This window comes from Elgaria multicarinata, chromosome 5 (assembly GCF_023053635.1).
Source record: "Elgaria multicarinata webbii isolate HBS135686 ecotype San Diego chromosome 5, rElgMul1.1.pri, whole genome shotgun sequence".
NCBI classification, from domain to species: domain Eukaryota; kingdom Metazoa; phylum Chordata; class Lepidosauria; order Squamata; family Anguidae; genus Elgaria; species Elgaria multicarinata.
This window is the reverse complement of record NC_086175.1, coordinates 60,145,096-60,167,522: the sequence shown is the minus strand read 5'-3', so window position 1 is coordinate 60,167,522 and position 22,427 is coordinate 60,145,096. Positions and strand designations below refer to the sequence as shown.

The window sequence follows — 22,427 nt, the reverse complement described above, 5'->3', positions numbered from 1 at the left end:
CATAGTAAGACACAAGAACCACAAAAATACATTAAAAGACAGCATAAAACAGAACAGCAGAGGAAGAACAAATAAGCAAGATAGAAACACTGCATAAATTATTTATTTATTTATTTATTTATTTATTACATTTTTTATACCGCCCAATAGCCGAAGCTCTCTGGGCGGTTCATAAAGCTTAGCATCTACAGGCCTGGCTAAATAAAATGTCTTCATGATGTCACTGGGAGTGCAGAGGGTTTGACTTCTACCTTGACCCCTACCCTGGTGTACCTTAAACCCCCCTCCCACCAATCCGCCTGGCTAGCTACCTTTCCCCTCCAATTCTTCCAATGCACAGTTTTGTTGCTGCTATTATAATAGTGGCAGAAGGAGAATAGAGGCAGGAAGGGAGCTCTTTTCACCCCCTTGCCTTGACATCTGGTACAAAATGTAATTTTCCCAGAGTTGATTATGGGTGTTTCTACATTAAGCACACAGACACACCCAACACACACACATATGAAAACCTGCATCTTTACTGCGGCTTTCTGCTTTTAGGTTCTTTGTAGTATTAGGATAGGCTCCTTTCTACAGCGGACACGTGGTTTGCAACAAGGGAGTGCCTCCCTCCCTAGCATGGGTGTAAAGGGGGGGAATCTTGTTATCGTCGCTTAATTTATACTATACTGTTTCCTCGCAGCCCCCAGGAAAGCCAGGATTTACTTCTGAGTAGATATAAGATTGTGCTGTAAGTCTGCAACACTAGACACTTACTTAGGAGTAAGCCCCATTGAACACAATGAGTCTTCTGAGTCGAAATAAGGAGCTTCATCCCACATACCTGTTTCCCTTGAATTATCCCCTACAGCGCTAAGATGTCGGCATTGTTGTTGCTAAATCACACCCCAGGCGGCAGCGCTCCTAAGATCCTTTGCAAAGGGTTTAAGGGGGAAATGTAAAAAAATAATTAAAAAATCAATGGATGACCCAATCCAATTCAAATTTTGTATGCTTAAATCTCTGTGCCAATTTTGGAGTCGTTATCTTTAAAGCTTACGCAGATATAAGCATTTGTTTAATTCATATCAAATCCTGCTCCTGCGCCCCAGTGGCCGCTCGGAAACTAGTCTCAAAATAGGGCAGGTCTTTTCACTTTATAGCACAATTAAAGCAGGATGCATGGGAGTACTTCACAGTCAAAGCAGATTATAAACTGGAAAACTTCGGAGTCCTTTGCACGCAATTCACAATGATTTCACAGTATAACGCTGGTGTGATAAACCTCAAGATTGCACTGCAAGTCTGTAACCCTCAACACTCTTACTTGGGAGTGAGCCCCATTGAACTTAAAGGAGTGCTCTTGGTGGGGTGGGGGTTCATATCTGTCTCCCTTTGTTGCAGGCAGGCATTTTACCCTCCTCTCCCTCCAATCACAGATTTGGAAAGTCTTCCCTTGCAAGTTCATAGCGCCATACCAGCTTTACACACTGCCAATTTTGCACCATTAAGGGTTTATTACAGCTTATGTCTGACCTTTTTGAAAGAAGGATAAGGGGGGAAAGCTTGGGAGATGTCCTGGATATTGATGTCATGTAATCAACCTGCAAACTTCCATGAGTGGCCAGTGATGAGCGTGCCATAAATCACTCATTTAGACAAGTCCTGTGTGTCACTGGGAGAATTGCAATCCCCAGTGCTCCTTCAGCAGCATGCCTAAGTCACAACAAAGGCAAAGAGGAAGGAAGGAAGGAATGGGGTTGAAGTTCTTTAGGTGTTCTCTGGGCTTAGAATAAAATTCAGAAACTTTCAATCCTGCAATGCTAGTCTCATATTAGGAGTAAGATTATGCACATCCCGTTTATATTTCTGAGTCAGGAAGTATGAATTTCAGATCATTACTCGTGTAGATAAGACATGTGTTACAGATTAATTAACAATCTCCTACATCACTGTTTCCCATTCCTTTTATTCCTTACTTTAGTATCAGAAAGCAAAGCAAAATTAAAAGAGGTGGGGGGATATGAAGTTTGCACTACCCAGCTCCTTAAGTAGTAGAGGAAAGAGTCTTTTATTTATTGAATTAATTTATATCCTGCTTTTCCTCCAACCAGCCCAGTTTCTCTAATATTGCTGTGAACTATAAGGAAAAAAATATTTTAAAATACAATGCAGGGATCTGCTAATGTCACTTCTTCAGCAGAAAAAAGCACAGATGGTTTCAGATGGAATTTTGACAGAAGTTTGGGTAAATCTAGGGGGGAAATTTCTGTTTTGTGTCTTCTAAAACACATCATTCAACCATTTCAAATCAAATAAGGTAATATTTGTCTTTTCTTAATGAGAACTTGAATCCTTGGATATATTTTGTAAAGGCATATTCAGAAGAATTCTACTGCTTAGTGTAACAATCCAGGAAACATACCATTGGATCATCTCCCAATCTTACTACTGTGTCAGCTCTACACAAGAAGCAATGGGCTGGGGGAGGGGGGATATCTCCTACAACCAGTAACGCAAGAATGAAGCCTCTCATGCTCTGGGCCTGAAGCCAGTGAGAGTGTCACTACAAATCAGTAGGCAGATGGATTGTTTACATTCACCCCCAAAACATCAGACCTGGACTAGAACCAAGCTTCTAGGGTACTATCAAATGCACCATTCTCTTTAAGACTGAACTGACATATTTTGTGACCATACCCAGTGCTTCTGGGTAATGGCAAGGAGCAAAATAGTCACATTGACTGACAATATGCTTTGGTCTCTTTCCCTCTGATCTGCCCTTCTCTGCCTTCTAGACGTTGTATGCACCTGCTCCATTTGCAGGTGAAACAAGCTGTCAGTGCAGAGCTCCTCATGAGAAGCTCACCGTTGCTCAGGCCCGCCTTGGAACACCAGGTGAGTCTTCATTTGTGAGATACAGATGAAAGTAATGGAATACAGCATTCATACTTGTCCTTGCAGATAGAAAAGGTGTTTTACAGGAAAGACAGACTGCATTACTGGAGTGTGCAATTAATAAGAGACCACCTGTTGACATACAACCTCTTATTCAAACTGTCTGACGTATAAAAGTTTTCCAAATACCTGGTTAATCAGTAGTTCTGATGAGTGCAGATGCTTTTTATTATATAATATGTTGAAGCAAATCCCCAATATTTGGTGAATGTTGTTGATATTTCATATGTAAATACTGATTATCCCAGATGAACAATTGAGTTCCATTTTTTGGTGGAAAGAGAGGATATAAATGTAATAAATAAAATATAGAATTGTATCCAAAGTTTTTGCTCTGTTCATGGTACAGATCTATTCATGGAAGGAGAGCTGTGCTTACAGAAGGAGGCTCTCCATAAGCACAACTATATGTTCATGAATTGAAGCTCCATCCATGGTTTGAGCAAAATGTTTGGACATAATTCATATACTACAGATATAAACATATTTCCTCATTCTTCGGATATGTATAATTGAAAAGTGATAACCACAGAATTTGTCTGGAATTGTTGATGTGTGGGGGTGCTGACATTCATCACATGGCTGACATTCATAGTAACTTATACACTTGTGTTTACATGGGATAGAGACACACATTTGAACAGTCAGAGAACATAGAGAGTTGGGGCTAAAACTTACCATATCATAGCATTGTAGGGGTAAAGGGGGAGTTTGTGGGCCAGTTAGAAACCCCCTGAATAGCAGTGGTAAGTTGATATTGGAAGCCAGCAAACCAATGAACATTTGGCCCCTTGTTCAAGAAAACACACTCCATATATTTTTATAAAATATATAAATATCTCACATTTTAAGAGACTTCTGGATTTTAAAACACCCCTATTATACACATGTCTCTTATGCAATTTCTCCGGTGTGGTAGCAGATTTCTATGTTAGTTTTATTTTATAGTAAATTGCTTTTCTAATCGGGACTTTTTTCTTAATCTGCATGAATTTGCCCATCAGCAAAAAAACAAAACAAACCTTTGCTTGATGAATGTACACATTGTGATTTTGAATATATGTAGCAAATATATGTTTGTGGTCTGTCATAGATTTAAGGTATAGCTCTGCTTTGACCTGGAAATTTTTTCCTTGCTCCCACAGTGGACAGACCTGTCAGAGTCTATGCAGATGGAATATTCGATCTCTTCCATTCTGGTCATGCTAGAGCTCTGATGCAAGCCAAAACACTTTTCCCCAATAGCTACTTGTTGGTAGGAGGTAAGACCAACATTTGGAGAAAAAAACATACATAGGTTGATCTTCTCTATGGTACCATCTGCAGAACAGGCATAAACATAGTCAGCAGGTTGCTGGTTTGAATCTCACATGGGCAAAGCATAAATTCTACCATTTGCTGAGAAACAACAACAGGAGAAAGTTCTTGTCTTCATGTCCTGCATATCTGTGACCTAGAGGCATCTAGTTGTCCACCTGGGGAAATAGGATGGTGGACTTGATAGGCAATTTTTCTGATCCAACAGGGTTCTTTCTAAATTCTTAGACAGAATTATATTATATCTTCTCCATATAATGTGCACTAATTTCCCCCCCTAGCCCTCTATTCAAAACAATGGAATTATTGGTTATAAACTTGTGGAGAACTATTCTCTTATCTGAGACCAAGAAGAAATTTAAAATTAGATATAATCAAGAATCAGTTTCTGCTTCTTTCTTAGATCACATAAAAACAGAAATATAGCATGGGATAAACTGAAGATATTTTTATATTTTTATTTTAAACATTTTTATTCTGCTTCTCAGCCAAAACGAAAAGAGGCTCCTGGAGCAGCTTAATACAATAATTTAAAACAAGACAATCCCTTCCTGCAGGCATACAATCTAAACAGATATGGCACAAAAGGAAAAAGGGATAGGGAGGGAAAAGGAAAAAAACAAGTGGTATTTCAGCAGTGCTGGTGGAATAGCCCTGCTTCCCATGACATCATCCTCTGTTGCAGCCTGCTTGAATGACCATTGAGGGAGCATCATCTCATCCAAGCTTCTGTGCTGGGATAGTATCCCCTTTCCCCACTCATCAGAATCAGTTGTTGAAGGAAAGCAACCAAGGGTGATATTGCTACCTATTCCATATGAAGCTGTAGCACTAAACAGAGCCAGGAGGCATAGATAGGGGGTGGGGGTGAGAGCGAGCTGAAAGAAGGAAATGTCTAGATGAAGCCAAGATGTGAGGATCAGGAGTTATAACTTAGCAGGAGTTGGGCAAAAAACTCCAGGGTACATTTATAGAAGAACCTTTCTAGTATAATTCTATCCATCCTGTTTTTGACATTCTTCCTGCTTCCTATTTCTTGTTTTATTGTGTATTGTGTAGAATCACTTCCCTGAGGAGCATACACTCCAACACTGGAGACAGAGTTGGATCCAGATTTAGTCATAATACTGAAAACAAAGGGACTTAATTATGAGCTCAAGCCCCCATTGATTTCAGTCGGTCTACTCTAGGTATGACAAAGTCTTGATCAACCCACAAGATACAATACAAGAAGGGGAGAAGGGTATACATAGGAGCAATACGCCAGCCATCCCAACCTGGTGCCCTCTGGATGTTTTGAATTGCACCACCCAGGTATACTGATGATTGGCCATTCTGGCTGGGGCTGATAAGAGCTGAACTCCAAAACATCTGGAGGGCACCAGGTTAGAGATGGCTGCCATATAGTATTGTTTTAGTTATGCAAAGTCAGGCTTTGTTATAAACATAGTTGCTGTAGGGCATGAGAACTTACCTTTGTACATATTAAAGCCCTAAACCAAGGGAGATCTTTTTCCCATATGTCCTTCCCCATACTGCAGGAGAGGCCCTGCTCTATGTTCCACCACTTTGAGCTCCATCACACCTACTTTTTTTTCCAGTTTGAGTCTGCAGTTTTCCCCTCCATTTCCTTAGTTAGTCTAGCGCTGGGCACTTTCATGTCTGTGCATTGTTGCACTATTTCAGCTCATGTATCTTTTCATCTGTAACACTACTATGCCAGCAAAATCTCCCACCCCCACCTCCTACGTTCTCCTTCCCCCTGCAATTAATTCATATATATATATATATATATATATATATATATATATATATATTCTGCACAAATACAATAGTACAGCAGGCTGTACTGTGCAATTACGGTAAAAGAACACACTATGTTTTCCCCTAAGTTCATATTAAACAATATAAGTGAAGAGAAAGTATTACAATTAGTTTTTGGATAAGTTTGTGTTGGCATGGCAACAGGAAGCCAACATTGTTCTAGTCAGGAAACCTAGACAGGCCTACTCAGGAGAAAGAACCACAGCATTGAATGGGACCAAGTCCTGGGCATAGGTGGTGATGGCCTCGCTTGCCTTCTCTTCAGCCACCCTCTCTGTCTCCTCCTTCATGGTTGAGCGGTTGAGCAGAGAACTGCCCTGCCCTCCTCTTTTGTCAATGAGACCGCCCTTCAACACCCACACCCCCAACAAAAAAGGGACAGTTCAATATAGTGCAAGAACAGCAATACATGGGGTGGAAGAGCAGCTTTATTGTGCACGGAGGGAGTAAAACAGTCTTTTCTGGCTCCAAAATAAGACGGAAAAGGGAGGGGAAGAAGCAAGATGAGTGCAGGACAGAGACGACATCATGTGACTACCGCTCTGCAAAAACACATACCAGGCATGGCAAGAGTGCAATAAATCCCTGGTGTGATGATTGAGCTCTTACACAGATTAAAAGCCTTCCCTTGCCTAATGGAATTTGCTCCTGAAGGAAACTCAGCTGGCAATCTCACTGACCAAATCCTCCAGCAAGTGAAGGCCTTCCTATATTGGAAAGCCTTTTCAATGGGCTGAGAGTGATCCTGGAACTGTCCACTTTCAGGGTATGATCTTTAGCTGTTTGTATTTTTAGAAGTATATTGTGATTTTATGTATTGTTGTTTATGTGACTGAAATGTATGCATTGATTTTATTGTTAAATGTGGTGCCCAAGTGTACACTGCTTTGATCACTTCTAAGAAATGAAGAAAAATACCATCAATTCATATATAAAATTGAGCATCGGATTCCTTATTGGATTTTTAGAAAAGTCTGTTATGATGAAAAAGAAACATGGAACTCTTTTGGATAGTTGTTAGTAATTAAATACCCGGCAGATAAAACCAGAGGATTTGATTCTTTTCTAATTGTGCTGTGTGGCCTCTTGAACCACAGATCAACTGTCTTGGAGGCTTTTATTGTGCAATCACGTTGCCTCATTCAGATAATGTTGTGAACCGCCCAGAGAGCCCCGTCTATTGGGAAGTATAAAAATGTAATTAATTAACATGTATGGCGGATCCAAACAATATCTTCAATTTGTAGCCCTCCTGTGTGTTACCCTATCACTTCTTCCATTTTTTTTTCTTACGAGAGAAGAAAAGATGGAATAACTTTTGATTGTTAGTAATAAAAACCCTCCACTTGGAAGCATACAAAATCTGCATCTAACAACAATGTTCAGAGAACCATGCTTTCTTAAATCTTTTGCAGCTTCTATTTTCTGGGCCGTTTTGTTTAAATTTCACATTCATTAATTTGATTTGGATTGAGAACTACAAATATAGCTCACAAAATAGCTTTGAAAGCTTTCTAACCAAACAAATATGCTACATTTAACAGGGTTTGTGTCACTCTGTTTTGAACTTTTCTTGTGTGTATGTCAGTTTGCAGTGATGATCTAACCCATAAGTTTAAAGGGTTCACTGTTATGAATGAAGCGGAGAGGTATGAGGCCCTCAGACACTGCCGCTACGTAGATGAAGTCATCAGAGATGCTCCGTGGACACTCACACCAGAGTTCCTGGAAAAGCACAAGGTGCCTTTTTGTTGTTTGCCAAGGGCTGGAAAAGGGAATCAGACCCCAACACAATTCCCATGATGTCATTGGAATTGCAACGGGATCCATACAAGTTGTAACTGGGTTTGGATTAACCGAGTGATTGGCTGGCTTTAAAACAAAACAAAAAATAGCGTGGCTTGCTGACAATTCTGAATCAAACTTAGGGAGAGTTGACCATTACTATTTATTACCTCCTATTGTCATAGGAATGAGTGGCTTTCCTATGTTACTAGACCCACTACCACAACCACCACTAAATTGGGACTTTCCTAGGAGGGGAAAATGTCCCAAACCCAAGAAAAGCAGATCAAGAAAGCCTACACAATTGAGATGTGTAATTTGTACCTTTCACCTCCACCCCCAGCACATTCTAATAATTTACTTCACTTTTTACCACTCCGACAGCAGTCCTACCCTTCTTGACATTGGTATTCTATCATTACGAATCATCCTTCATGTACCAGCATTCTTCTGTACTCCCACAAAGCTATTGTTTTAGAAAGAGTAGTATTTTGCATATGTTTAAACATGCAAAGATTAACAACTTTTGATCTATTTAAACATATGGGGTTATTTAAACTCTATTCAGGCTGCACTGGGACATACTTCAGAGTAGACATGTATAAGATTGCACTTGCTCTCGAAGTTGTAATACATGTGAGCCTAAACACAATTGCAGAAATTTTCATTTAGTGCAGACAATGTCGAACAAAGGATCAAGACAAGTGCTAGATTACCTACACATATAGAATGAACTGGATTAACAGTGTTATTCATATTCCAGCACATATCCAAGAAAGTTGATGCTACTTCATTGAGTGACAAGATTAGTTACCCCTTCATTAACACAGAGATTTTTGTGATATCTGAAAACCCCTGATATTATTGAAAACTTCAATAATAACCAGACAGTGTGAACAATAATTTTACCATGGGTGGCCTCTCCATGTTCTTGGAGTAACCTCAATTTTATTAGTTTCACTGTGTTGAAAAGCAAATGCTTCCAGATAATGTGAACGATTTTTCCTTCAGCAAGATCATTGGTTTTAACATGATATCAGGAATGGGCAAGCATGATGGTGCACACTTCTCATTAACAATAACCCTGATTCAGGTGAGTGAAAAAGTTAGGCTTCCAAAATAACAAGTAGGAATGCAGTAAGCACCAATTTAATTTCCTTTCTTCTGTGTTTTCCAGATTGATTTTGTAGCCCATGATGACATTCCATATTCCTCTGCTGGTTCAGATGATGTTTACAAGCATATAAAGGAGGCAGGTGGGGCCCGTTTATGTTTTCACTTTGTTTTTAGCTTCTAAATATGTTACTGCCTTACATAATCATCAGTGCAGGCAATGTGAGCAAGGGAGATATAAATTTTCGGTGAACCATCAAAGCATGTATGAATGCTGACTTCAACAGAGAGTTTTCATCTTGAAGCCATAAGTCACAGTCTTTGTAGGAGGAACAAAAAAATAAATAAAGATTTTATTGTGTTCTTCATGCAACTCTTGTGTGTTCTTCAACATTATCATTTGAGTTAGTATTAATGCTTTTTTCATACACATGCACTCAATTTTCAAGTTGGTATGCAACTGCTGCATCAGCCAAAGCTGGGCAAAGACACTCCGGGCAACAGTAGCCACCTGCCCTTGTAGGAACAATGCTTAGACCAGAAGCACCCCCAAGTTGCAAACCCGGTCCTTCAGTGGGAGTGTCATCCCATCCAGAACAGGCTGTACCTCCAATTCTAGATTAGCTTTTCAACTGACAAACAGTACCTCTGTCTTGTCTGGACTGAACCTCGCCTTCTTAACACACTTGCAAGCCATCACTGCATCTAGGAAGGAATTCCACAGCCTCCTTGGCATCAGTTGACAATAAAAGATAGAACTGGGTATCACCAGCATAGTGGTGAAAACCAGCCTCAAAACTCCAGATGGCTTCTCCCAGCAGCTTCATGTAGATGTTAAAGAGCATGAAGGACAAAACAACCCCCTAAGAAATCCCACAGGCCAAGGGGGTGAGCAACATTGTGGGAACACTCAGCCAAATAGGGTCAGGAGAATGGTATTCATATTAGGCTGGGGAAAATGTGAAATTACAAGTGCAATCCAATGTAAACCTTCTTGAACTTGATGGGATTTACCTCTGATTGTACTTGTATACGATGGCATTGTAAGATGTGGGCTGATGCCAAGATAACTAGAACGTTGAGCTTTAGAGTGAATGTGGACTTTGCTGTAACTATCAATGGATTTGTATCTAAACTATTATTATTATTATTATTTATTTATATAGCACCATCAATGTACATGGTGCTGTACAGATAACACAGTAAATAGCAGGACCCTGCCGCGTAGGCTTACAATCTAAATGAGTTGCACTTAGACCCCGCTGAAATCAATGTGAAGTCATAATTTAAGTCCCATTGATTTCAATAGGAATGAAGTGCAATTAACTTAGTATGGATCGAACCCACTGTTTTTAATTACTTGGTTGTTCCAAAGTACATTGTATAGACAAGTACAAAAGGAACTGGCCCATGCTTAACTTCACTAATCAATATGATGAATCTCTCCTGAAAACAGGCCCCTTACCTTATCATTAATGTGTTATAGGTAACACATACTTACCACATTCATAACCAGTATAGGTTTGCTATTAGAAATTGTTTATCACAATTGTGTGTGTGCACACGCTTGTGTGTGGCTACTAAAACTATTTGGTGCCATGAAGCCTTTTATCTAGTGTCAGATAGTGTGAGAACTATGAAAGAGACATTGTTAGCAAGTATTAAAAATTAAGCACCAGAACAAAAATAAACCATTCCTGCATGAAAGTTAGAGATCTCATCATACCTCCGTTTCCCTTCTACTCTTTAATCAGGAATGTTTGTACCAACTCAGAGAACTGAAGGCATCTCAACTTCAGATATTATCACTAGAATTGTGCGTGATTATGATGTCTATGCCCGTCGCAACCTTCAGAGAGGATATACTGCTAAAGAGCTGAATGTCAGCTTTATAAATGTAAGTGCCTCAGTCTTGTAAGCCATGCTCAAAGTCTAAATTGGATTTGAAAAAATTGAGGGGTTGGTAGGAGAACAAGGATCAAGTCTGTTTTGTTGTAGTTTTTATAAACAAATATTTCTAATTAGAATGTTCATAGTCTATTTCACATCATTAGTTAAGAACATAAGAAGGGCCATGCTGGATCAGACTGAGGGTCCATCTAGTCCAGCACTCTGTTCACACAGTGGCCAACCAGCCATTGGCCAGGGACCAACAAAGCAGGACATGGTGCAATGGCACCCTCCCACCCATGTTCCCCAGCAACTGGTGCACACAGGCTTACTGCCTCAGATACTGGAGGTAGAACATAACCATCAGGGCTAGTAGCCATTGATAGCCTTCTGCTCTAGGAATTTATCCAACCCCCTTTCAAAGTCATCCAAATTGGTGGCCACCACCGCATCTTGTGGTAGTGAATTCCATAATTTAACTATGCAGTGTGTGAAGGTCTTCAAACAAAATCAGAATTCCCCATTCCCTATTATGCTTCTAAACTTCAGTTTAGGATTGCTTCATAGTGTTGTTTTCCCCCCAATATGAGAAAGTGTGTATGTTTGGTGTCACGTGTGCGTGTGTGTATGTGTGCAGAGAAACCTGTGGACACAGCCTATATTAAGGCCATATATAGAACTATAAATCCACTGCCTATTGCAGTTTCTCAGTATGTGTATATGTGAGAAATCTTAACCATCAAGAAATGGAGGACAGAGATATGTGCACAAATTTTCTTTCTTACACCTGTATAGACCTATGTAAGGAAATCATATGTAAAGTGCCCTTTTTTCTGTTAAGGATATATTTTGCATCTCTTTTTCTATTAGACCCTAAGGGTCTTGCTAGATGACGGGGTATCCCGGTGCAAGCCCCAGGCCAGCCCCTATGCGTCCAGATGACGCACAGGGGATCCCGGGCTCAGGCAGGGGTAACCCTTCCTTGGCCTGGGATAACCGGCACCGCTTCTGGCCCATTATTTCCTGCAGTTTCGGGCTGAGCCCGAGACTGTGGGCGTGTAGGCCGTTCTGCTGCTTTTCCTGGCTACCGCATTTGCTCACGAGTAGCCGGGAAAAGCGGTGCGCAGCGCTCCATAGGAGCGCTGCAGCCATCAGGATGGGGGGGGAGATGGGGGGGAAACGGAGCCAGGGTGGATGGGGGGGAATCGGACATTGTGGGCGGGCAGGTGGGGGGATGGGGGGATCAGAGATCGTGGGCAGGGGGGATCATGACCAGGGGGGGAAATGGGGGCAGGGGGGAGCAGGGAACCCTTTTTTTTAAAAAAAACCAAAACCCTACCTTTATCATTGGTGTGCTCCTGCGCACATGGCCCATTTAAAGTAGAAACAAAATGGCCGACACGATGGGGCTTTCCTTTACCCTGTCGCATCGACGTGTGGATAGGAGCGACAGCCCACGCTACTTCTAGCACAGGCTGGCCCCTCCACACGCCAGGATTTTAAGGTAGGTCTAGCAAGGCCTTGAGTCATATGCTCCCAAACATCTTCCTGCTTTGGGATATACCATGATTGAATGCACCACCTTTCCTCTGGCCTCTGAGAGGCCAAAGGAAGGAAATGCACATGAATACTCTTCGCTTTGGAGGCACCCCTGCATTTCCTCTGATGTTCCAACACTTCAGGAGAGATGGGGGGGGGGATTGAAATGACATATCTCTCTTCCTCAACACCTCCTGCCTGGAATTGGGGTGCTGCCACAGAAAAGGCCTTGTTCTATGTTTCCACCAACTTAACATCTCTTCATGGTGGGACATTTAACAGATCTTAAACAGATTTTGTCAAGGCCTAGGCCTAAGAAGCTGACAGATATACTTCCCTCAGGTCTTTGTCAGCTACTAGTCTACCATCAGACATAATTCAGACTGAGAAAAATGAATGGAGGTTTAACAAGAACCACCTGCCATGCTGAGCCACCACACCTGACATTGGCTCCGCTTACCCAAAGCTGCTCTTACGGGAAACTAAATCTCATTTTCCATTTAAAAAACTATTCCTCGTGGTTGCATTTTAACAGCTCATGGTGTTTTAGGTTGCATACTGAATAACTACTCAGATAAACTTCAACTTAATCAAGATTTCCTCACACCTCACAGCCTCTTGCTAAGTCTATTGTTGTTTATTCTGATTTTTATCAGGAGAAGAAATATCGCTTTCAGAACCAAGTAGACAAAATGAAGGAAAAAGTGAAAAATGTGGAAGAAAAGTCTAAAGAATTTGTGAATCGTGTGGAAGAAAAAAGTCATGATCTCATTCAGAAATGGGAAGAAAAATCTAGAGAGTTTATTGGAAACTTCTTAGAGCTGTTTGGGCCAGATGGCACTTGGGTATTTATTTATTTATTTATTTATTTATAATTGATGAGCTGCCTGTAGGCCCAAATGGGCCCAGAAGGCAAAATACAAATTAAAACATGTAAAACAATATACTCACAAATATTATAAAAAACTTGAAACAAGAGAAAATCAACTTTTAAGATAGAGAGTAGAATTACATTTGAAATCATTAAAACACTAGGCTGTACAAAATGTTTTAATGGCCCATCTAAAACTAACCAAAGAATAATCCAATCTAACCTCCCTAGGGAGGGAGTTCCACTGTTGTGGTGCTACTACAGGAAAGGCCCTGCCCTGTGTTCCCACCACTCTAATTGCTTTTAGTGGTGGAACATTTGACAGGTCTTCTAAAACACATCTTAAACTACACAGAGGTTCATACAGAAGGTATTTTGGTCCCAACTATTTAAGCTTTATAGATAAGCATCAGCACCTGTGTAGTTGGTATGGGACTGATATAACATAGTAAGCAAAGCTTAAACCAAAAAACAATCTGGCCACCACATTTTGCACTAGCTGTGTCCAAACACTCCTAAGGCCAGGCTCACATAGAGCATATTGCAGTAGTCTAAATGGGAGGTGTTTAAGACATGTCTCACTGTGGCCAGATCCACCTTCTCCAGGAAGGTGTGCAACTTCTGCATCAGCCAAAGCTGGGCAAAGACACTCCTAGCAACAGTAGCCACCTGCCCTTGTAGGAACAATGCTTAGACCAGAAGCACCCTCAAGCTGCAAACCCGGTCCTTCAGTGGGAGTGTCATCCCATCCAGAACAGGCTGTACCTCCAATTCTAGATTAGCTTTTCTACTGACAAACAGTACCTCTGTCTTGTCTGGACTGAGCCTCACCTTCTTAACATACTTGCAAGCCATCACTGCATCTAGGAAGGAATTCCACAGCCTCCTTGGCATCAGTTGACAATAAAAGATAGAACTGGGTATCACCAGCATAGTGGTGAAAACCAGCCTCAAAACTCCAGATGGCTTCTCCCAGGAGCTTCATGTAGATGTTAAAGAGTGTGAAGGACAAAACAACCCCCTAAGAAATCCCATAGGCCAAGGGGGTGAGCAACATTGTGGGAGCACTCAACCAAATAGGGTCAGAACCACTGCAAAACAGCGTCTCAAGTCCCATTCTGACCAAACATCCCAGAAGAATACCATGGTTGATGGTATCAAATGTCACTGAACTGTCCAGCAGAACCAATGGGGATGCACTCCCCAGTGTAGGTTATCCATCAAGATGGCTAAGGCTTTTTCTGTCCCCAAACTGTCCCCTGCTTTTATTACCAAAAAAAGGCTTTGTAGAGAAGAACCTGGTTAGGACCAAAACAGCACTTTACACACGAGAAGTTGCTATGTTAAGTGTTAATACTAACTATTAATATTAAAACTTAAGGAGGTACAGTTGCAAACTTATGGATTTGGTTACATACTTTCTCATAGATTGAAAATTTGAAGTGAATATATTTCTTACTTCTATGATTGAGAGTGGCAGCAACTACAGAGCAGGAAACTAGAAGCAATTTTATGTGAAGGCCTTTTTAAGGCCAAACCGTATAGCATTATCCAGTGACAAGTGAAATCAGAGGTGGAATAGATCTAGAGGAAAACTTAATGACAGTTATCCCAGGCAAATGGAGGGGTCGCCCCTGCCTGCTCCCGGGATCCCCTGTGCGTCATTTAGATGCACAGGGATGACCCCAGTATGATCCCGGGATATAGGCCTGGTCTAGCCATGGCTAGTAAAGCCGTGGTGTTCGGGTGGGGAAAGTGAAAATTAAGTCCATATCAGTAACTGCAAAAGGTGAGCTGTTTTATGATAACTCGCTATTACTGTCAAAATTATTATTATTAACATTAATTTTCCATATCAGATGTTGCTTTTAGTGATGACATTAGATGTACAGGAACAGTTAGATACATGCCCAATTCTCAGATCATAAAAGTGCATCCATTAATATGCAATAATAATAATAATAATAACAACAACAACAACAACAACAACAACTATTTATGAAATAATACATTTGGAGCCCACATACAATTCAAGGAAGGTAGGGTGGGTAGCGCAAAGTCCATTTAAAAATGGCTAGAAATTATTCCAGTGTTGTTTTGTTTCTGTGGGTCAGTGACAGAGCACATGCTTTGTGCACAGAAGGTCCCAGGTTCAATCCCGGGCATCTTCAGGTAATGAATCGCTGCCGGCAGACAATACTGATCTAAATGGGCCAATGATCTCAGCTGATCTAACAGAGCTTCCTATGTTCTTGTTCTGCCCCGCCCAACACAAACTTCCAAATGTATGTTCTTAACAACTGAAACTCAATGGGGGAGGGGGAGCTAGACATGGTAAGTACTTTTACAAAATAGTACTCAGGGGTGCGTTATATTTGTTTTGAATTTCATCTAATTGAGGTGGACATCTCTTTGCAGTGGGTTTCTGAAATGCTTCAGTTCCTCAGCAATTAATTTGGCATGGAGCCAAACTCTAAAATTCAAAGCAGACCAGACAAAACTATGGAAACCTACTAAAGCCTAGATGTGGGCAAATATATATATATATATATATATATATATATATATATATATATATAATTTTTATACCGCCCAATGGCCAAAGCTCCCATAATCCAGCCAGCAAGATGATTTGTTGAGTAAATGTGTTTAGAACTGGGGATATAAGAGTGATATGTTTTCTCTGCTCCTCATCCCAACCTTCTGCTGGAACTACAACATACTTGTCTGCATTATAGAAATCCCTGCATTTTCTTACGTGCCCAAGGATATCATGTAGGAATTCAGCTTATTGAAAACAAGGTCTATTTTTGGCCCCCAAATTGAACTACCTATAGTTCCTAATTATTAATTAGTAATAAATACTTATTATATAGCATGCACAAATAGAATACATGATTGGACCTCTGCATGTTTATAATACACATACATATGGATGAGGCTGTTTATTGCTACTAGTCATGATGGCTATAGAGTTCCTCCAACATCAAAGGCAGTGTGCCTCTGGATACCAGTTGCTAGAGAATATGAGCAGAAGAAGGATGCTAATTCACTCTTGCCCTGCATTTGGGCTTCCCACAGGCTGCTGGTTGGCCACTGTGGGCACAGAATGCTGGATAGGCTTTTGGTGTGATCCAGCACATCTCCTCTTAAGTGCATATAGATTCATTTCAGAACTGTGCTCAAGCACTTGTATGGAATTGGACTGTGGTACAGAATGTATCCAGAATCTCTGTGTTATAGGATATGACACTAAAGCAGCCTTTTGCTTTTTTCACAATGCAAATCTACATTTGATTTTTTTTCTCCCTACTATTTTCTTCTACTTCCTGTCCCACATAAACAGCAATCACATTAATAGTGTGGGGGGAAAGCCTTTAGTATTTGGAGGTGAAAATTTTCTAAAATAAAATCTACATCTTTAAGCTTGGGAACTGTGCATATGCAAGAATGAAATATTTGCATTTCATTATGCTATTTTTACACACTACCTTGGTGACATTCACCTGCATTCTGAATCACTGCTCTTCCTCCTCCAAGTTGACTGTTCTGTTAGTGCATCCATACATGCCTATTTTCCTCTCTGTTTACTTTCCAGAAGCAGATGTTTCAAGAGAGGAGTGGGCGTATGCTTCAAGCCCTGTCTCCAAGGCAAAGCCCTACAAGCAGTCCAACACGGGGACGTTCCCCATCACGGTCTCCCTCTCCCCCTTCCCCCTGGCTTATCAGAAAGGCTTCACCCCCTTCCTCTCCAAAAGCTGCCTCAGCATCCATTAGCAGCATGAGTGAAGGAGATGAGGATGAAAAGTAAAAAGGCAAAGGCAAAAAGAAGGAGTAGTAATTAGGAAAAAAGAAAGAAAATACCTAAATGGCCCGTTAATTCACAAGTGAAGTGGAGAGAAGAAAGGAAAAAAATGATGCATGAGATCTTTCTGAAAAAGGAAAGGGCACCATACAGACACTGGAGCACTGAAGATCTCAGCTACAGCATAACTTGCTGAAAGGTGGGGTTGCCAGACCAGCAGCACACAATGAAAGGATATGCAGAAATCTTACATATTTCCCAACCATTATGAGCATGTCATTGTGCTATTGCTGTGGTTGCTGCTCAAGCCACTGAAGAGCTTATGAGGAATCTTGCATTCAAGGGGAACCTTGCATCTTTTCAGAGGAACCAGTTAGACGTATGGTATTAAGTGGCATTCCCTTTGGCTAGACGAGAGACATCTATGTTTGAACTCCACTGCATATCTGCTAAGAAGCTGGACTTTACTAGAACAAAAATGAAGTACTATCTGGAAACAGCAAAAGCTCCCACACTGCAAACAAGGGAGAACAAGAAACCCCAAAATCAAACCATGCCAGAAGAACTAAACTCTCTATCTTTCACAACAGACAGACATAATTTGGATCTATTAAGTTTATTGAATGTTGCTTGTTGAGCAGGCTTTTGTACAGGGTAAGGTTATTTTAATGTGAAAACAATTTGCTTGATCAACTCTTATTATGTTCTACTAGTGCCTCCAAAGCTAACTTTTCTTCCTTTCTTCCTTTCTTTTGGTCAGAGTTTTCTCCTCGGCTTTAGCTGCACATTTAAAATAATTTCATATCTGGGAAATTGTATTGATTAATCCACAGACCAAGGTCCAAGCTAGTCCCCATATAACGTTTTAGCTCCACAAGATGGCTTTTCAAATTATTTCCATAAATATATATTCAATTAAAGAAAAATGTGCAGGTAGATCAACCACTCCACTTGCTCAATAAGCTGGGCAAGTTAAGAGGTCAGCCGCATGGGATTGTCTGAAATGCTGACTCCATTCTGGTGAAATGTTTCAATGTGTTTATGCCCAAGGGAAATCTATGAGAAATCCCACAGAAGTAAAGTATTACATTAGAACTGGGGTTTCATTACTGATCTTTGTATAGAAATATATTTTAATAATTACCATCCCTGTGAATTACCTGTGCAACTACATTTTCTCCTATTCTGTATATGAATCAGATAAAATGTTTTTAAAGGTATAAAACATACCCCCTATTATATGCTCAGATACTCACTTATGCAGCATGTAGGTACACAGAAAAAAATGTATATTCATTGTATAGACTCAGTCTCAGTTCAGTTCCTTTTTGCAATTATAGTAGCTTGTGTCAATAGGGTTTCCATACCTTCCACTGCTATGACAAAGCCAAACATGAGAAACGCACCTTGCAAAATGATGTAAATTTTTATAAGACAATGGCAGTTGGGGTTCATTCAGAATGTTATGTCCAATAAGACGTAGAGTTCAGAACTGTGGTTTGTTTGTTTTTTAATGTACATATTCAAACCACTATAACTTTAGCTAGGGATGGGCAAGTCTATTTGCCATTCTGCTCAGTTTCTCATTTTTTCAGTCTTAAATTCGTTTTGGCCCAAATCCACATCAGTGCACTGTTTTTCCCTCTTTTAATCTGCAGAAAGATTTGTGTGCAAATCTCCTAATATATGTGTTTTTGCATGCACTTTCCTCCCAATGTATTCGTTTTTGTATGCATATTTTGCTGATGTACACATTTTTGCAAATTGTTCCTCTCATTATGAGTTTCTGTTCATTTTACTGTCATCTGCATTTTTATGCACACATTTCTCTAGTGTATGGATTTTTGTGCACACTTTCCTCTAATCCCTGCAACTCCTGTGAACTTTTTTGAGTAGAGAATTCTATAGCAAAATTCAAGAGATTGTGAATTTTGGTGCACAGCTGGACTCTGCGTTGCTTATTGGTTTAGGAGGTGGGAATCTGGTAAATGTGCATAAATATTCAGGCTGAACAAATTTCTTTAACCATCTCTAACTTTAGTTGAGACACTTGGAACTGGTGTTCCTTTATAGTTCTCCTATATCATTCAGGAACCTCACAAAGAGGCAGTGGTGAGTGGTCTGAGAGCAGTCTCCTACCAGTCCTCCAGGTCCTTCCCTTTCTAAAAAGTGAGATTACAAAGTCAATGAAATGATTCCTAACCCTCCAGGAAAACTAGCCTTTGTATGCTTATTACAGAAAGTGTGTGTAGCAAGTCTTTAGATATGAAGAGGCATCACAAATTCAACCCAAGTGAGTAAAATATAGAGCTATTCTTAAGTTAGCTCTGTGCTGTGTGAAATACTTGCCTCCTTGATAAATATTGGAAGGCTATCAAATACAATGGAACTAGGCTCACAAGAGCTATTCCACTGCCTCATAGGTTGGTTTTGTGAGATATTTAAAGAGCCTATTATTATTGTCTTTATACTCTGTTCTCACTTCTTGTCCTTGGAAGCTCTTTGCCTTGTAGAGTTCAATAACAAGCATTACTTTACAAGAAATGCCTCCAAACAGCTGTTTAGCAGTTTAAGCAATCGTAGGTGGTTCACTTTCTGTCACAAGAACATGCGGGGAGGTTTTCCTGTATATTTATCTTCTGGTGGCAAATCCAAGCTGCTTCCAGTAATAAATTAACATCACCACGTATGCTGCATTTTCATTATTGGTAATGTCACAGCCTATGTGGTAACAGACATCTGTGAATGAGAGGAAGGTCTGATTAAAATCTTTCCGTGTTGATCAGGCATCTATGGTGCTTTCACGTCATGCCTATGGGGGCACTTGTTTGTATTTCAGATCTGTACAAAAATGCAACTCTTTTCTGTCGGAAGTAACTCACAGTGAGGTTAGCCGGACTGTCACTACTGTTCACCAAGAACCCTGCTTGGAGAAAGAGGAAAGATTGACATTTCTGGGTATTTACTTTAGCATGACTTTTTAATAGGGTAGATGGAAGAAAGGGGAGAATGTACATCTGTGACTCTTAAATCTCAAGGAGAAAAAAACTAATCGGAACGATCACCACTTGATTTTTGATGTATTTTATGTGATGTGCCCAGCAGCAAAGCCTTATATATGAACATAATGTCTTCAGTTGGAAGATAGGCAGGAGTTTTCGTTGCCACGGCTCAAACTTTGATAAGCTACTTCCAGCAATGACAGAGTCTCTTCAGCCATACAGGAAGCATTTTTAAACTTGGGGGGGGGGCATGATTGGCTTTTTTTATTTAATGAGTATTGACTGGATGTGTTCCAGGCTATTTATGTGCCCAAGCTCCATGTGGAAGTAAATGAAGTACAATGAGAAATGCACTTACTTTAGTCTCTTTATTCTACTGTTGCTTTAGCAAATTTTGCATCACACACCCAACCACAAGAATTGTACTATAAAGTGTTTTTCACTAGTGTCAAGCCTTCCTTTGAGTATCCAGCAAATTTAAAATAGCTAAAAAGGTAGCTGCGGAGTGGTTGAGATTGAACCATTTGGTGCTTATCAACCTATAGCATCACCTGATTTCACTTAGAGATGGGAACTGAGATGCTAATTGAATTAGACAAGAGATGTCGTTGGTGTATTGCGATTATTTGGAAAAAATATTCATGTCTGCTTATCTAGCAAGGCCTCCTATTCCTTTCTCCTCCCTAATTCCTAGGGGACATGGGCATTTGGGTGAATTTTTCTGAGTTGGCCCAAACCTGATAGATTGCATTCCCTCCCTCCCTTTTTAGTGGGATTTTCGAAAATAAGTTTAAACCTCCTCTACTCTACACATGGTGGTCCCAATCTGGATTTGGGCTCCACATGCTTCCTTTAGAGTAAGAAAGCAGAGGGTGAGATGTATGCTATTTATTTATTTATTTATTTATTACATTTTTATACCGCCCAATAGCCGAAGCTCTCTGGGCGGTTCACAAAAATTAAAACCATAATAAAACAACCAATAACAATGTTATTTAAAATATTGTGCAATTTTACCCTAAAGAGTCCTCTCACCTTTCTGGACTGGCAATGCAGAAAGGGTAGAAAGATGTACTCACTTGCTAACAGACATGATTATTATTATTATTATTATTATTATTATTATTATTATTTACATTTATGCATCACCTCCCATTGCAGAAGACATTCTTGAAGTCACACACACACACACACAAATACAGAAATCAATAATTAATATAACAGAAATCCTCCCAAATTACAATGATGAAATAAAAATAAGTACCACAAAAATACAATCTATAAACAATACAATACAAAAAGTGTTAATCCACAATGCACAAATCTCCTGCCACCAGGCTAGAATGAAGATGACAAAAGAACATTACAAAAATTGTAAATTGCCTTGCGGCCTTATTCAGGCTGAAAGGAAATTCATAAGTTTATAAATAAATAACTAAAATTAATAAATGAATGAAAACTAATGCCCAGTTGCCTGGGAAAATAACTAAGTCTTTGCCTGACACTGAAAAGATGGTGACAGTATAAAGAACATCCCCCCTCCTGTGGTTTGTGCGCATTTCTGGCACAAAGCATCTGGCCTCATTTCTCCCTCACGTTTTCATAAGAAGTCCGACAGGACAGTGACGGTCAGACTCTTCAGTAAAAGTAAGGACTGTGAGGAGAAAGGAGAGAAGAGGAATCCATGGAGGCTCCACAGGTTCTGAGGATAGTATCTGCAGCTAGGAATAAACACAATAAGAAGCAGCATCCACTAAGTATCTAATACTACCCTGGACTGAAATGGCCAATTTCAGCGGAAAGCTCAGATTTTAGTGACTTTTGAGGGTGAATGGAATTTCAGAAGTACTGGTAACAGGATAGCTGAGAAAGACTTCTTGTAAGGCCTTTGGTTTTAACTTGCATGTTTATCATTCTGCTTTTTTGTAAGTTTGTTGGTAACTGAGTAACTCCTTTGATTACTGAGGTATCAGAAATATTTATTTATTTATTTATATGCACTATTTATATACCATTTCTCATTTGGAACACACATTCAGGGTCATAATTCTGATTTCAGGTTCAGGACTAGCTTGGCCCTCTCACCTATTTTCAGGACGACCAGAAAAGATGTAACCCACAATGCAGTACCTCTGTTGAATACAGAGACGTTGGACTGAACATTGGTGAGCAGATTCAAGGATGACGTTCTGCGTTTCAACAGCAAACCCCCAATGTAGCCTCCGCACCTATTTAACCCTGGATAAAAATGCAGCAAGGTGCACTCCTGTCCTTGAAGCTTCAGAACTCAGAATAAACGTTGGTGTACACATTGAGGACTTCATAATTCTTTTCAAACAGTGGT

The 22,427-nt window shown here is 40.2% G+C and overlaps 1 protein-coding gene across 2 annotated transcripts in view; it reads left to right on the top strand.

The window, feature by feature from the left end:
• PCYT1B (phosphate cytidylyltransferase 1B, choline) overlaps window positions 1–17,942 on the top strand; it is a 28,043-nt gene extending 10,101 nt beyond the window's left edge. Inside the window, exons 2-8 of one of the 2 annotated variants that reach the window (XM_063127537.1) lie at window positions 2,778–2,877; window positions 4,083–4,199; window positions 7,667–7,818; window positions 9,041–9,119; window positions 10,731–10,873; window positions 13,062–13,250; window positions 16,875–17,942. In XM_063127537.1, the coding sequence (XP_062983607.1) occupies window positions 2,778–2,877; window positions 4,083–4,199; window positions 7,667–7,818; window positions 9,041–9,119; window positions 10,731–10,873; window positions 13,062–13,250; window positions 16,875–17,087 (993 nt within the window). In that variant the 3' untranslated portion in view covers window positions 17,088–17,942. The remainder of the gene's footprint in view (window positions 1–2,777; window positions 2,878–4,082; window positions 4,200–7,666; window positions 7,819–9,040; window positions 9,120–10,730; window positions 10,874–13,061; window positions 13,251–16,874) is intronic. The other variant, XM_063127538.1, reaches the window with a different exon arrangement.
• The last annotated feature ends 4,485 nt before the right edge of the window (window positions 17,943–22,427 follow it).